General features: G+C 43.1%; 1 protein-coding gene across 1 annotated transcript in view; it reads left to right on the forward strand.

Annotated features, from left to right (window-relative positions):
- The window catches only part of grik2 (glutamate receptor, ionotropic, kainate 2), a gene marked incomplete at its 3' end in the record, with an annotated part of 346108 nt that overhangs the window by 287998 nt on the left and 40904 nt on the right, over positions 1-17206 (forward strand). Inside the window, exon 14 of the mRNA XM_079275707.1 lies at positions 5080-5297. Coding sequence (XP_079131833.1) covers positions 5080-5297 — 218 coding nt within the window. The remainder of the gene's footprint in view (positions 1-5079; positions 5298-17206) is intronic.

A 17206-nucleotide genomic window follows, 5' to 3' on the forward strand; every position in this document is an offset into this window, starting at 1 on the left:
TGATCTCAAAATGCATAAAATTTAAATATTTGTGATTGTAAGCTTTATATCACCAATGATGATCAATGAATACACTTCGGGAAAATGTATTCTGATGCATATATGTGGTTAACATAGCTGCATATATACAGTATATATACATATATATATATATATATATACAATATATATGTATATATTAGGGCTGGGCAAGTTAACGCGTTATTATCGCATTAACGCATTAATTAATTAACGTCGACAATTATTTTATCGCACGTTAACGCAGTTTTTGTTTTTGTTATTAAGCGGACATTTTTATCACAGCGAGCAGTGAACAGCTGTTTGTGTGGCGAAAAAAACATGACGTAGATAGGTTTGCACTTTTCAAGGTGTATATTTCAAATTCTCTTACACACATGAAGATAAAGTTGTGAACACCGGCTGAAAATCTATGATCAGAATCATTATAACTGTGTTATAACTGCTGCTGTGTAAAGGGAATACTGGTGCTAACAAGAAGCAGATTTTTTTTTAAGTGTTTGCACATTACAATTTTTTATTTTAATCGCGATTAATCGCATAATTCTTTTGCGATTAATCTCATTGTTATGCGCAAAGTTCAATAATGAATTCAAAAGTAGTGTATTGCGCACTTTTATTTTGAAAGTACTGCTATATGAACAAAAGGTCAATAACATTTGGTTTAAACACTTTAAACACATCAGGTTATTAGCAGCAGTATTCCGTTTACACAGCAGCAGTTATACCACAGTTATAATGATTCTGATCATAGATATTCAGGTGTTCACAACTTCATCTTTATGTGTGTAAGAGATGATATTTAAATATACACCTTGAAAACTGCAAACCTATCTACGTCATGTTTTTGTTTGTTAAATTCTCAGTAGCGATAACTAAATGATGCTTATTATACATATTACAAACAAAACTCTAAAAAAATAATAGTTTTTTGTGATATTTAGGTCAGACACATGATTACCGTAATATGTGTGGTATTTGTTATAAATGTACGTTGGTACATAGAGGGTGATAAGAAGCTGTACATGGAGGGACTTAGGACCCAGGGGACTGTAGGTGAAGCATGGAACCTGTAGTCTGTCCCGTGGCAGTGACCTGCACGAGGAAGTTAAGCTAATAAAGAGTTGAGTTAAGAGCAGTTTGTTCTCTCGTGCTTATATGTTCATTTAAAAACACGACAATATGTATTTTGATATTGTCACAATTTATCCTGTGACGAGACGATCGCGTGTGTGTGTATGAGACAGGAGGGACCGACGGTGACGGAGTGAAGGGGGGTTCCGGACTGGCCGTGTCACCCGGGGGGGGGGGGGGGCGGCAGCAGCAGCAGGAAGTGACGCCACACAAACGCAGCTGTTCACCGCTCGCTGCCCGGTTCTTGTGTTAAAAATGTCCGCTTAATAATAAAAGAAGAACTGCGTTAACGCGCGATCAAATAATTGTCGGAGTTAATGAATGAATGCGTTAACGCGATAATAACACGTTAACTTGCCCAGCACTAATATGTACATAACATCTTGTAAGAGATTTTTCGGAAGACGCATCTTATTTCTTCCATTTCTATTTTCTACTTCATTCATTTAATGCATTGACATATTTGAGACTTCAGACTCTCTGTTTGTATAAACATCGACATGAAGTTTAATATATTGCACTGAGCCATGTTGGTTTTCAAAAAGAAGACTTTTCAGAACAGAAACACAGAGTGGTAAAGACTGTACACGGCCAGCTCCAGAGCACAGCAAGCGTGTGTGTGTTTGACCTACGACACGATGATTACCTGGCCGGTTCACAGTTCAGTGACAAATGAACTGCAGACCCAATCCACTTAACAGGCAACAGAGTGTAACTGTGTTCATCATCCAGCCTGTTACACTGATGTGTCCATCAAGACTTCACACCATGCAGTGAGTGATAATGCAGAGGTAAAGACTGTATTATCAACATACTGTGAGTGTTCTACGCTTAAACAGCATGATGGTATCAGTTTAACACCCCATATTTAAAGTGCTACAGAAAAGAAAGAAAGAAAGAAACCATTTTTATTGTCATATACATTTTACACAGACACAAAATTTGACGACTGCATTTAAGCCATCCCTGTATATAGGGAGCAGTGGGCTGCCATTGATCGGCGCAGTGTATTGCTCAGGTACACTTCGACACGTGACACGTGATCGAACCGTTGACCTTCCGGTTCCCAGACGACCCTCTTAACCCAGTGCGCCACGGTCGCCCCGAAGAAGAGAAGAGTAGGTGTAGTGTCTTTGAGCATGCAGACATGCTGACGGTGAACACATTCAGCTACTTGTGAAAAGACACAATTGTATTAATTCATTAAACAATCCGCTGTTATTTGTCATGATCTTGGAAGGTCATTTTAGTGAATACAATTATTTGTTATCACTTAACAGGTAAGATCCCGCCCTCCAGCCTGCCTTTCCCCCTCCATTGCACGATCAATAGCGGTGGGCTGGAGCTGCAGTTGGCTGTCAGGTCTTTCTCTGCACGCTCCCTTTACTAGACAGCTCACTCGGGGGACAGCGGGAAAGAAGTTTGATGAAAAGTGAGTCTCTCACAAAAGGAGTGGAGCACAGTTCTCAACGTCCTTTCTCCCTGACTCCTTATCAGCTTTCCCTCCGAGTGAATGTGCAAAATCCCAGCTTTCAATTGCTTAAGCCGCTTGAGGAGAATAGTCCTGATATAACCCAGGCCCACCTTCTTTCCCCCTGGACAACAAACCTCCCTCTACCCACGCACATATGCTCCTTCATTCTCAGCCTACTTTCTGCATAGAACTTGAATGTATAAACAGTCAAATTAGTTGACTCTATTGTAAGAGATAAACAAACGTGAACGTAACTGATGCTGCGCTAAACTTCCTCATAGGAACTGCAGCAATCAGTGAGCTTGCAGGGATGAACTAAATCAATGCAGATCTGTTTGCAGCGTTTAGCTTTTGACCACTTTGCCATCCAATTTTGCACTGTTGACCTAATACAAACCAGCTTGCCTGGGTCAATCTGATGATCAAGGAGCCAGACAGCTGAAGAGTTTGAAATAGCGCGAGATATCATTTTAGTTGTGTGCTACCCAATTTCATGACTCCCCTTTATACAGTGGCGGGCCGTGCATGTCATACCTGAGCCTTCACTGCTGTCCTGCAGCTGAACCACCTAATATCCTCATGATGGCGCCACAGCTACGGTTATTTGTTTCTAGGGGTGTAACTCTATTCGTATTAAACCGTTCGTTACGAGGCTGATGAACCGAACAATACATTTGAATAATACTAGTGCGTTTGGAAAATGCAGAAGCTTAAATTGTAGGAAATATAATGTTTTCTGCGCTCACGTAGGAGACAACGGTCTGTGACCTCTGAACCCGGAACAAAAAAAAACAAAACCAAAAACAGCTGAGGCACCGCACGTATTCTGGGAGGCTACGCTAACTAGCTTAACGGGAAAACAACAGCAACAACACACATTCTGCTCCACACTGGAGGGCCATTCAGATATTAGATATAAAAAACAAACACAGTTGACTTAAAGACAAACTCCATCCTCCTTTCTTTGTTGACAAAGAGTTTAATGCCACGGTTAAATCCCAACTCACTAATCTGTTTCTCCTCCTTCAGCCATCGAGTGTTAAAAAAACAAAACTAGGTAAAATAAATAATCTACACCAAGCAACATGCAAAAAATATAATTTCTTCCATATCTTTCAATTTGAACTCTTACTAAGCTTTGCCAGCTTCCTTAAGTTTTGTTTCACAACAGTCACATGCTCGCCCACTGACCAATCACAGCACACGCTGCACCTCACTGCAGAGCTGCACATGGACACTGAGCTGCACGTAATGCTGACGTACTTGTAGGCCAGCTAGCAGCTCTGACACGTCAAAGAATACGCCCAACATGTCAAACTAAAGATCTGATTGGTTGAACACTGTGACAATCAACAATATCGTCCCCATTCACTTAAAGTGCACATGGATTCACTTGTGAGTCTGCAGGCCTCTCTTCTTACCTAGAGACACAGAGGTGAGATCTGATTGGATAAAAGCTCCACTTAAAACAAGCTGCACTGGAAGCAGAGCAACTGAGGAAGACAGGAGCTGTGCAATGAGAACATAAGATAATGGGGAAAATATTTGTATGAATTATAATACATGTCGTGTATTTAAGAAAAATGATTAAATTATAAAATAGCTATAACTTTGTGATTCTGTTTAGGCCAGCAGAGAAGGCCTTGCAGGCCCTCACGGCCCACCACTGCTATACCGTCACGGCACAGGTAGTCCAGATAAGATGAGTTTTTGTTTGGTCTGGGGAATTAATTACCACTAAGCCTTATGGCTGTAGCAGCTACTTACAGACCATCACATATGCTAAATGCCTATAAATCAACAGGGAAACTATTCAGGCCTGACCAGTATCTTTCTGCAGCTGCTCCAGTCTTTCCCCACAGTGTTGCTCAGTGTGCTGGGTGGTTGGGCCGCTCCGCTCTGGTACTCTTCTTGAATTAACAACCGTGCACTGAGCTCGGAGTCTCGTTCAGTTAATTCAGGTTAACGTATAGATGCAGACACAAATTAAACCGAAATACTTTTGGGTAGGGGGTTCACCTTCATCATCATGGTCTCCACAAAAAGTTGCTCTTTGCATTCATCTGCAGCACTCCACTCTAGCACTCACTCCCTGTGTCAGTTTCTGGCAGAGGGATGTGTTTTTTTTCTGTCACATTTTGAAATGAAGAGAACTGGGATTAGTTGTCAAAGAGACAGTACAGCAAAGAAAGAGCACACCGGAAGTGAGCGTAAGTCTAAATACCAATCACCAGGTCCAACCGTGAAGCCGCCCACTCTGCCCACTCTGTGTGTATGTGAGTGTGTGATCCAGGCAGCAGATGCAGAGGCCTAGCCCATCCTGGCCTGGTCTGGCCCAGCCCTACCTGGTCTGGCCCGATCCGGTCTGGTTCGGTTGGTCTGGCTTGGTGCTGGCCTCTTCCCAGCATAATGCTGTTCCAGGCTTCACCACCTTCTCTGCTCCTCTTGTTCAGGATCTGAGCTCATGCCGAAAGCCCTCTCCACCAGAATTGTAGGAGGAATCTGGTGGTTTTTCACGCTTATCATCATCTCCTCCTACACGGCGAACCTGGCAGCCTTCCTCACCGTGGAGAGGATGGAGTCGCCCATTGACTCTGCGGACGACTTGGCCAAGCAGACGAAGATAGAATACGGGGTGGTAGAGGATGGCTCCACCATGACCTTCTTCAAGGTTCGTTCCAGCTGGATATCATGAAGCAGTGCTTTACTGCTCTGTATCACCCAGCACATTACAGATGCACAATATGGGTATGTTAAGGTTTATTGTGAACTTTGAGATGGTTGATGCAGCCATATTCATAATGACACGTCTGCAAGGTAAATATTAATAGTATAATACATGACATCGGAGAGCTTTTTTATTGGACACTAAAACTCACACGAATGAAATGCTCCGAGGGTTAGTTCCTGTAGAGCAGGGATTCCCAAAGTGTGGTGCGCGCATCCCCAGGGGGTGCGCGCCTCTAGGGGGTGCGCGAGAGGAAAAGTGTAATGGCGGTCTGATGGTGTAATAATATTAAATATAAAAAAAAATGTAATTTAAAAAGTGGGATTTTTCACAAAATAAAAACATGAATTATAAAAATCCCCTTTGTAAGATTTAAAATTAAAAATGTACAATTTAATAAATGCACTTGAGCTCCTTCCGGCAGTCTTGCCGCCTGCCGCCAGTCGTACCCACTAGCCAGCCTAGCTTGTGCAGCTAATGTCAGCTAACAGCGAACTTCATGCATTCAGCAACATTCATTTAAATATGCTAAACTGGTTGAAATCGGGGAAACTGTCAGGTGGGACATCTGAAGCTATCAGTCGTAAAAGAGGAGAGGGACAGAGAGAGAGAGAGGAATCGGAGGCGAGGGGAACGGAGAGGTGCGTTGGGGAGAGACCGGGAGAAGAAATCGAGCCAGAGTCAGAGGAAGATGAGACGGAGGAGACCGAAAAGGAGGAAGGGATAGCACAGACAAATCGGGAGCACATCGGCCCATCGCGGAGTCAAGGTGAAAAAAGAGGAAACGAGAGTGAGCATCAGACTGGGAAAAAAAAGAGGAAATATGATGAAAAGTATCTGTGTCTGGGCTTCACTTGGATTGGCAACGCAGATTCCCCAAAGCCACAGTGCGTGGTGTGCAGTGAGGTTCTGGCTAACAGTCTGAAACTCTTATTTACGTCGCCACCTGAACACCAAGCATGCCAGTGCAAGTCAAAAGCCCCTTACATTGTTTATATCGAAATTGGAGGAGTTACAAAACAGCCAAAAACAACTGGAGTCTCATTCATGTGTTGGGTCTATAAATGACGCACTACGGGCTTCATATCTGGTTACAGAATAGCGAGAAAGGGGCTACCGCACACAATCGCCGAAGACGTGAGCTTGCCAGCTGCCAGAGAGATGGTGGAATGTATGATTGGGGAGAAAGAAGCAAAAAAGTTGGACATGATCCCGGTGTCCAACAACACTGTGTCGCTCCGCATCGATGCTTTGTCCGAAGACATCCTGGCTACATTAGTCAGTCATTAATTGTAAATGAAATGTGATAATCTGCCTCTGAGCCTGTGCGTGTGTCCTCGCATCCGTATTGCTCTTTAAAAGTGACGCCTTGTGTCACTGAAAGTTATTGAAACTTTGTTGCAGTGTTTCAGGGCGTTTTCACACCTTCAGTTCGTTTGCTTTGTTCTGATTCAGGGATTAATATGATACAATGTTGCAGTTTGTGTTCACACTGCAACATTTAACAGCGGACTAAATATTGTAAACTAACGCCACGCGCGAGCAAACTGTTCTCTCATTGGTCCGATTTTATTTTTAGGCTCTGTTGCTTTTTTTTTTGTTGGGGGGGGGGGGTGCGCGAACCCGGTCAGGATGTAGAAGGGGGTGCGCGGCCTAAAAAGTTTGGGAACCGCTGCTGTAGAGTGATCAACCTCATGTAGCCACCGAATTGATAGAAGACAAGAAGGCGTTTAGTTTTGAAATATTAGTTATTTCATGAATGGTTGATGGCAGAAATATATGGCTTAGTTGATATCGGCTTCCATGGAGATAAGCCACTCCTCTTCTTCGGCGCATATAGCGCGAATGATGTGACTAAACCACAAATGGTCCTGTGAGTAAACACGACACGAGAATTTGCTTTGCTTTTGATGTGAAGTTGAGGTCAAAATGAAGGCTATGTTAGACAGCGGATGTGGTCTGTGCAAGGCTTCCGGGAGTAGTGACCACCACACCCCCGACTTTACAACACTGCCCTGACTTTGCATTGCAGCTGGTGTGATCCCGTCACAAGATGGTGTCTAATTCGTTCATTTTTCATCATTTTTTCTTTTGTTGAAAGATATTAGTAGTATAGTATAGTATAGTATTTTACTTCAATAATGTTGTTGATCCTTTCCCATGCTTTCATTTCCTGTATTGCATCTCAGTATTGCCTCTGCCTGCCCGCTCTTTGAAACCAGTGTGTGAGAACAGCTTTCTATTTAAAAATGTACGAGCCCACACCTAATTTACAAATGACTCAAATTATTATGCAGAAATTAGTTTGTCAGCAACAAGTTGAACACATTATCACACCAAATAACGTCACGTAACACAGCTTGCTCAGTGCTCCGAAGCTTCAAAGGATGACGCTCTACATACCCCTCTAGCATCAGATTTGTGTCAGTGATGGGGCGTCAATATAGGCTTGTTACACGCAGAGTTCAAAATAAACTTCCGTCTTTACAGGAAGTTAGGTTTAGGAATAGAGCAGGGTTGACCTTTAAGTCAACATATTGACTGTGTTAGTAGAAAAATGAACAAATCTATTGGAATGATAAGGAGGGTTAGACATCTTGTCTCCTTATTCTTTATTACAGCATCATTTATCCCTATCTTTCATGTTGTAATATAGTTTGGATCAGTACTTTTCCTACTACTCTGCAAAAAATGTTGGTCCTCCAGAAACGTTTTGTTGGGATCGCAACCCGATCAGAGTCACACTTCTCTTCTGCTCCTCTATTTAGAAACAGATTCTTACTATTTATGACATCAATATTTCACAAACTTGTGTTTTTATTTGTAAGATACTTTCAGGTGAAGGAATATTCCTGATCATTTCAAGACCTACTATAAAGTCAATTCACAGGTTCACTCAACTCGTCAATCTTCACATCTTCATCCTCCTAACTTACTGACCAGCAGAGGTCAACTTCCAATAAGATTTAGGGAACCAAACTATGGAACGACTTTTCCCACCTAACAAAAACATGTCCCTCTATAAAATGTTTTAAAAGACGCCTACAAGAAAATCTGATTGCTGTTTGTAACAGTTGTTTCTGTATTAGTGTTCATGTCTTTCTTGTTTTAGCTGTTATATTACATTCATAGTTGTTTCACTCACAAGGACTTGTAGCATTAATGTTGCTTATGAGTTACTGCAGGTGTATAAACCAACACACCTGAACAAACACAAGCCCTGCTCACTCTCACATACACACACACATGCTCACACACACTCCACACAATTACATTATTTGTTTCTTATTTACTTTCTTTCTTTCGTTTGTTTTGATGTAATGTCATGTCTTATGCATATTTCATTTCATCTTTGTCATTTTGTAAAATGTTAATATTATATAGGTGGAGGCTTCAAATAAGCCCAGCTGGCTTTCTGTCTCTTCCTGCTCTGTGATATTCATTTATCTCTGTTATGTTTGATTATTTTTATTGTTTGAATTGTGCAAAATAAATCAATAACTAAATGAATCAATAACTTGACTGACTAACTGACAAGTCACGTGACTAGCCACTCACACGACTCATGTGAATAACGACTCATGACAACATTCATGACTAATTACTGATCTGACAAAATATCAAATTCACTTTTAGTTTAGCATGAGGACACGAACAAAGGTCTCATGAACGATGATCTATGTTTTGTCCACCAGCCCTGAGGGGACTGTCTCGCTCTTCATACGTCAGCTGCTCCATCCATAATGCTGCTGGTGAGCGCGCCGCATGCATGCGCTAGATAAGCGCTGACCAAGCTGTTAGTGGGTCCGTTGGGAGTGACAACAGGTTAAAGTGCTGAAAACATAACAAGTCATCTGTCGTTATCTTTCCAAATGCATGTCTGTGAGAAAGATGATGTTTTGTGATCAGTCACTTCTATGGTTAAAGCTCGCTCAGATTTAGGCTCTTATGCTACTACACTTGTGTTCTGACAGAAATATTTTAATCATTTTTCAACATCACTTAAAAATGTAAGATCCAGAACCAACCAGTTGTCCTTGGTAGCCAATATTAGATAGTGTTTAGCAGTTGTGACAGTGACGCAGCTTGTGAAAACACACACTCACACACACACTTCATGGCCAGATTTGGCATCTCTAGTTTTAAACGTTGACGAGATTAACACGATCAAATGACATCTGCTGGACCCACTTATCCTATTCAGGGTCATGAGGAGCAGGAACATTTGTCTGGATTGGCACAGATAGGCTGACTAACATGTTCACACCTAACAGCAATATCCACTTCACATAACCTGCATGTTTATGAACCGCACAGAGAGTTCCCGGGCGGCCGGGTCGTGTTCAAACCCAGGTCCTTGTGGCTGTGAGGACAGTCCTCACCACTGGAACCTTGCAGCAGTGATGGCCGTGCCCTGCTTTAGCAATCCGCTCAGTGTAAGCTCGTATAGAATACCTGCTGCCGTCTTTCACAACTTCCCTGGATGAGATCTCTTTGGTCCCATTCACATTTTTCAACGCTGTTTTTTTTTCCGTTCTTGCAATACGTTGATGGCACTCTGACAGCTTTGAGATTGAGCTTCTTTTCACACCTCCTTTTCATCCATCTGTGCAATATCATCCATGCCTTCGCAGGTGCTGTTCACACACACACACAGGGACACGGTTGTGATTAATATGTTTGTGTGTGTCTCGTCTTCACACTGAAACATAATCACAATTCATTTGCAAAGTGCTGTGGTGATGGTTCTCTTCATCACATTGCAGCACAGATGAATGAAAACGAGTTGGTGTAAGAAGCAGCATATGGTTGTTAATCATCTACCTGTGCTGAGGTCCCTGTGCGGCCATCATTTACTGCCTCAGGTCAGACACGGCGAGTCCAGATCCTCTGAGCATTATGGGCTTGGATGGTAGAAATACACGGGATTATACAGTTCTCTATCAATTGCTTGCATGCACGAGGGACAGTTTTGAGAAAATGCTTTATTTTAAAACATATGCTCCACACTTGTCATACCTTCAACAAAATTACATAAACGTGTCTGTAAAAGAAGGCGCTAAATAACTCCTCACCAAACAACATTCCTTTACAACACAGAATATCACAAGTTCTCAAGTTCAATTGTGGTAGAAAGAGAAAAGGCTAAATGTTGTTGGCAGACTGGTTACCACTGCACACCTTTCCTTTCATCTCTCTCAGGTGGCTGGCCATCAACTCCAATGCCTTTGGGCCAAACACACTTTAGAGCTCACCACTTGAGCATGTTGTGAGCAGAAGACTTGCAGGTTAAATCTGTACGCCACATCTGCACTTACTGTGTTTAGCAAACTGTGTTCTAAGTGATGGTTATGGAAAGTGAAAAGAATTATGTAGAGAAAAATCATTAAAAAAGGTTCAGTTCACAGGAATCAAGAAGTACCTTTAGTTCGTCTTTCTTTCTGGTTTTGGTCACGTTCCCTCTCTTTGCTCTGCCAAACATTAGTCGAGGTGAACTCCAGACTCACAAAAATAGCAAAGACATTTGATATTCAATTTACGTGCTTCTCATTTCAAAGCTCCTTTGTCATTTCTTTGTTGGAAGTGGTGGAGGTGGTAGTCATTCAAATAACCCCAGCTCCATGATCTATAGCTGAGCTGTGGCTAAGCTACGTTCCACGCTGCTGCATTCATGTAGAACAGCAGACGCTGCTGCATTCATGTAGAACAGCAGACGCCGGCGTCATAGATGTCGGATTACGCAAAGATTACTCGGTCGGCGAGACGAGGGTCCGCCACCGTGGTTTCAGTCTTTAAAGTGATAGAATCACAAACTCCACATTCACGAGCAGCGACGGATCTAACGCAAACAGTTACAGCAGGAAATACACAATATAACGGGACTCCGTTGTCCGCGATGGTTGCGCAATAACACGGTATAACACGACTTAACACAACAAGATACGGGAATAACAACGACATAAACAAATCGGTTAAATTAAGCTAATGCTAAGCTAGGCCCAGATACCAGTAACTCTTACTTTGAGAAGTTTCGTTCGGTGGGACCCGTTTTCCGTGGTGGGAATCGGTCGGTCCTCTAGGGATGAGGGCTGCGGTCGGCGCGGCTTTGGGGCTGGCGCGGACTCGGGCCTCCTCGCTGCAGAGAGGGGCCTGTATTTTAACTTTGGCTGAGGCACGTGGTCGGTTCGTTCCTCCCAGAAATCTTCGACAGAGAGGGAGAGTTAATCGTCCTTCTGCCGGCGGTGTTCACACAAAGAGGGCGGAGAATGGATCATGGAAGTTATTCGTTCTCGCGGTACAGGGTCCAAAACTCAGAATAAAACAGTCTGTTTCGACCAGCGAATGGCACGTGTGACCTGAGAGGAGGGTTGATGAGGCCGGCGGTTCCTCGTGAATCTTCTTGTCGCCCGGACGAGGTCCACAGGGAAGAGGGCGATTCTCGCTGTGAGAGTGCTTATAAACCAGGTCGCCCAACCAGTGAGGGGCCCTTTTCTGGCCAATGAGGGACCAGCATCAGGTTTTGGTCGGAGCTGGGGGTGTGGTCATCCTGGGTTGAGTTTCTAGCAGATCCCAGGTCAGGCGCTTTGGTGAAAGGGGAGGAGCATGGTTGCTCCTCGTTTGGAAAACACATGTGAGGGACTCAGCCAGCCAGGAGGCGTCACCAGATCCCAACACAGCTAAAGCACGAAGCTGTTTTCATATTCATGAAAAGTTATTTATAGGTGCTGAAAATATTCCTCGAACCAGCCAGGAAGGATAAACTTCTCTGTTTGGGCACACATGAACTAAAATACAATGTATTTTGAAGTTAAATACATAAAACACTTCAATGAACACACATCACACCTCTTTCTGGAACATGTAGTCCTTTGCTGTCATTCTGTTGTAAATCTCAATCCACTTTTTAGAATCACAGCATCGTACACAGCAAAGCACAACGTGGTGAAGTTTAGCCTCTGCATTTAACCCGTCCCAGCATGATGGACAGCTACTGTACAGCCGCACCTCAACGGTCAACTGGTCACCTCTCCAGCTACCAGTCTACACTCTGTACCTGAACCACTCTGGTTCACAAAGAAAGTCCCCCCAGTCTGAGCTGCTGCCCCTTTTAATCAGTCCAGGTGGATGCAGGATGCAGGAGGCGTTCGTCCGCCACTCAGTAAACATATTCTGTCCACACATCCCGTCTCAGATGTTTAAAACGCACCGTTGTGATGATGGATGGAGTGTTTTGGATTATCTCCAGTCTCCGTTGATTAAGTGCAACACACTCACAGATGATGTGCACACATCACAATCACTATTCAAATGCAGGAAGCAATGACAGAATACCTGGTGTTTGGGTAATTGATTTCTGCTGTAAAATACAAGTCTAATGCTGCGTTCACACCGGTCGCGTTGATTTTTTGACGCGCGTCGAGATTACATACAAAGTCTATGCACAGACGCGATGAGACTGGCGCGCCGCGATTTTGCGATGGCGCGGCGCGTAGGACGCGTTATTGCAGTTCGGTGGACGCGTTGGACGGCGCAAAATCGCCAACGCGCGAGTTGAAATTTTTCAACTTCAGCGACATAATCGCGTGACACTGTGGCGCGATAGCCTATCAGCGTTGAGTTGCTCCCCCTGTCATCACTGGCTTCCTGCCGTTGTTGAATCAGGAAATAAATCCTGTAGCCGTCTGTGTTCACCCAGAGCTCTACGATACCTCATATCAACAGAGACCGGACCAAACTATGTGTATACATGTGTGTGTGTGTAAACCATACGGTACAAACAATGAATAGACGCTGCCGTATTTACGTCTACGTGACGTTATTGAGTGCTGGTGGAGCTGCTACGATGTTAGCATAGCCTAGCACCGATCCATCAGAGCTCCATTGAGAAGACCAGTAACCTACAAATCGGCATCATTACGTAGTTATTTCGGAGTCCCTTTTTGTCGGAGAAGACAAGTACAAATCGGCATCATTACGTAGTTATTTCGGAGTCCCTTTTTGTCGGAGAAGACAAGTACAAATCGGCATCATTACGTAGTTATTTCGGAGTCCCTTTTTGTCGGTTTATTGCCGTTGAATCACAGCCAAATCAGTTTATTTTGTGTTCCTACAGCTGTAGTAAACAGCGACCGGTGGCTTGCTAGACACAGTGAATACAGCTCGATACAATCCACGGAGCTCCTCTGAACAATATTATGAACCAGACATGACGGCGTTTGGCATTCCGATGTTTGAGGGACTTCCACAACACGTACAAAGCAGCAATTGTCCTTATTCCTTTCATGGTTGACAGCGGAAAGAAATGGCGGCCAGATGGAGGCTTCCAGGACGATAAACCACGCCCCCTCTCCGGCGCTACGAGATTTTGCGGCGTTTGGTGTGAACACGACCGGCGGCGCGTTGGACGCGATTGTGCAGTGTGTTGGATGCTTTTTTGCAGTGCGTCAAAAAATCAACGCGACGGGTGTGAACGCAGCATGATGGTGGTTAATTAAGTCGATGTCTCTGAAGCATTGAGGCGTGTCACTCGTCCTCTCAGTGGGGACTATGGACCGTTGTTACAATAACACTGAATCATTTAATAAGCAAACAGCACTGCTGTTTCTGCTTTGTTAGCTAATAAAATCACATGTTATTAAAATCATGACTGTGTATCATGTGCTGAAGGCTGCAGCAGAGACAGTAGTCCTCTACACAGAGCTGCATGTCCTCAGGCTAACAAGCCTGAATTGTGTTGCATTAGCCATCAGACAAATGGGAGGAACACCTCCAGCATGGTGATTAAATCACGCAGATAAAGCATATGGCAGCATATGGGGGGGGGGGGGGTAAACTGCTATATTTATATACTCCAGCTCATGGCTGAAAGATCCAAAGTGTTTATGATCGCAGGAATAAATTCACATGAAATAGCAGCCTGCTGCATATCATTATGATGATGAACTGACTTGGACTCAGCATAGATTTACAGAAACTGTTGTTTTAAAAAAAGTCTGACTCTTTTCATAGCATTTAAGTGAAGTGGAACTCTACTGGGAGAAGCATTTGTCTCCACTGGAAATTCAATGTGACTCAACATTGCAACGTTGTGTTTGAGAAATTATGTCATGTTGGTATAGTGGATGGCTCATAATAATACAATAACCAGGAGTCCATTGCTCTGGAGAAGAAGCCAGTCAGCTGAACACCATAGCTGTAGCAACTTCACAAAGCTTCATAAAAACAACTAGAAACACAAACAGCGCTGCTGAATTGATCCAACACGAGCCCCAAATCTGAAAGTGAATCAACTGCATCCCTTATGCTGTAGTACTGATATCCATCAGTAAACGTCCATCCATCAAGATGTTAGTGAGATCTTTCCTCACAAGCATCACAAACTAAAAAAAAAAAATTTAAGTTATTTTATGAGGAAAATTCCCAAACAGGTGTTGTACCAGGCGTGTGTGTTCTGTTAGACATCCACAGATGGTGGTGTCCTACCGATGGGGACAGGATCAGAAAGCACTTGTTCAGGAGGCGGGGACACTGACCTATCTTATGCTTTGGATCGGAGGAGCATCGTTGGCCGCTGGTCTCAAGATCCCATCCACACATGATATGGTGCGGATGAGATTGCAGCGTTTAGTATAAATGCACTTGAGGCCAATGCGTCGTGGTGAGGGTCAGTCTTGGGCCATATGGACCAGGCTCAGACCCGACTCCTTTAACTGTGCCAATATATACCTCTGCACCAGACCTCACATACAGAGGGACATATTAATGAATCATCTCATTTTAGAGTTCAGGAGGCGTTTGAGTTCTTTAAATATCTGTCCCAAGACAATTCAAACAAAAAGAGTAATACGAGAAACGCTGTACGCATTTAGCGCTCCAAATGCCTGAGCATAACTGAATCACAAATGTACAAAAAGCACAGGAGCACCGAGACGCTATTAGCTTAGGTTAGACAGGTTACGGCTGCATTTCACCATTTGCTGGTGCTTTGAGAATTACACCTTTTCTTTTGTGTCACATTTGCACAGGTTTAGCGGCCTTAAAGCCGTGCAATCCATTAGTAAATCCCCCCTCAGTGTGACATTCCTCGGATGTAATGACAGATCACTCGATATGGGAACCCACACCTTTAATCAATCTACGCTGGTTTTAAAAAACCTAGGAAGAAAGAAAAGCAATGATGATTGTCAGTCATTTCTGTTTTGGGGTAAACAGCTGCAGATATGTCGTCAGTATCTTTCATTGAGGTGTTCTTTGTCTTTGTTGGTTCTAATTATATTTTTGTAATTATTTGTGCTCACCCTCAAATAATATATAATATAATAATCATATTTGTCTATATTATCTTTATTTGTACATTTGTGCAGAACATGTTCCTCTCAAATGTGCGACAAATCAGTATGAGTGCATTATTGGTTTTCATTTTTTAGCCAATAGTGTTTGATGTGGACAGTGTCTCACTAACAGCGTAAACAAGTGTGAGAACGCTTCATCGAAGCAGAGTTGTTGTTTGTGCTGAGAAAGAACGTGCAGCTTTTCCCTCCGCTCTCTGGATTCTTTTGATTAGCGCCAAAAAAAACAAAACACTTTGGCAAGCAGAAGGAACCGAGTCTTGACAAGGACCAACAACGTGTGTTGTTGATGGCAATTCAAGGCTACACTCACACACACACACACCAAATACCATGTGCACAAAAACTAAATGACATTGTGTATCAGTTTTACTATGATGAACACATAAACCAAGAGACGGTCACATCCACAGTGTTCACACAGTTGCATGGACTTGATCACACATGCAAGCTGCTCAGCATTCCGCTTCCTCTGATTATTACTCTGAAGAAACTGGAACTGTGCAACACATCAGCTGTTCAGAAGGTGAATTACAAGATACTTGTTACTTGTATCATTAAACAAGCAGGACTTTAATATTTCTCCTCAATTTGCCAATAAATCTATAAGCATTACAAGTGGACCAAATAGTAATCAGCATAGCATAATCCATCTTGATTCAGTGTGGCTTTGTGGCACAAGGCAGTAAAACTGCCAAAGCACACTGTATATTATCCACCGGGCTTAATCATAATAATCATCATCAGATTTATCTAAAAGTTTGGCGTGCCTCTCCTCACACAGCGTTTCCAACAGCGGCGTGAGAAATACATCAAAACGTGCGGCCTGATCGGGAATAGTGTGCTATCTATTTTTCGGAGAGATTCGCCAAGCGGTTTTCCCGAAAATTCCCGAAAATCCCCAAAACTGAGCAAAATTTCTCCATTCACTTGAATGGGGTTTCGGCTTGAAGAGAGATAAAAAACACTTAACTTTGGGCCCATATTGACAAGCCATACATTAACGTAGAAACATGATTCAAAGTTTAAAACGTAGGCAAAACGCTGCACTTTATTGAGCCAAAGGGACATTTTGATAGCTAGCACAGTTTTCATGAAGTCACAGATTAAGTTTCAGGAGAATTTTGGGTTTGTTTCAGATTTTATAATGGGTGTGTATTGCGCAGCTCGTTAAGAGCTAGAGTGAGCGCATAACCGTCAGAGTGGAGCAGAGCAGAAAAATATTCTGTGATTTGTACAAACAAATTGCTCCAGCTCCCACAATTTTTACTCTTTAAACACCATTTTGGCCAAAACGCTTAGAAATGTTGTGCTGTCGCACACAGATGTCTGTGGAATCCAACGGACTTACACATTTGGCTCAAAGAGCCACAGAGCGACATGAACTCCAACCAACTGCTCCATTAGACTCCATGTTAAATCTCACCACTCATTTCTCAAAGAACGCAGACGGTACCAGTTTTGCATATTGCGCTTGAGCTCACATTATTAACACCACAAACA

This window comes from Melanostigma gelatinosum, assembly GCF_949748355.1.
Source record: "Melanostigma gelatinosum genome assembly, chromosome: 9".
NCBI classification, from domain to species: Eukaryota; Metazoa; Chordata; class Actinopteri; order Perciformes; family Zoarcidae; genus Melanostigma; species Melanostigma gelatinosum.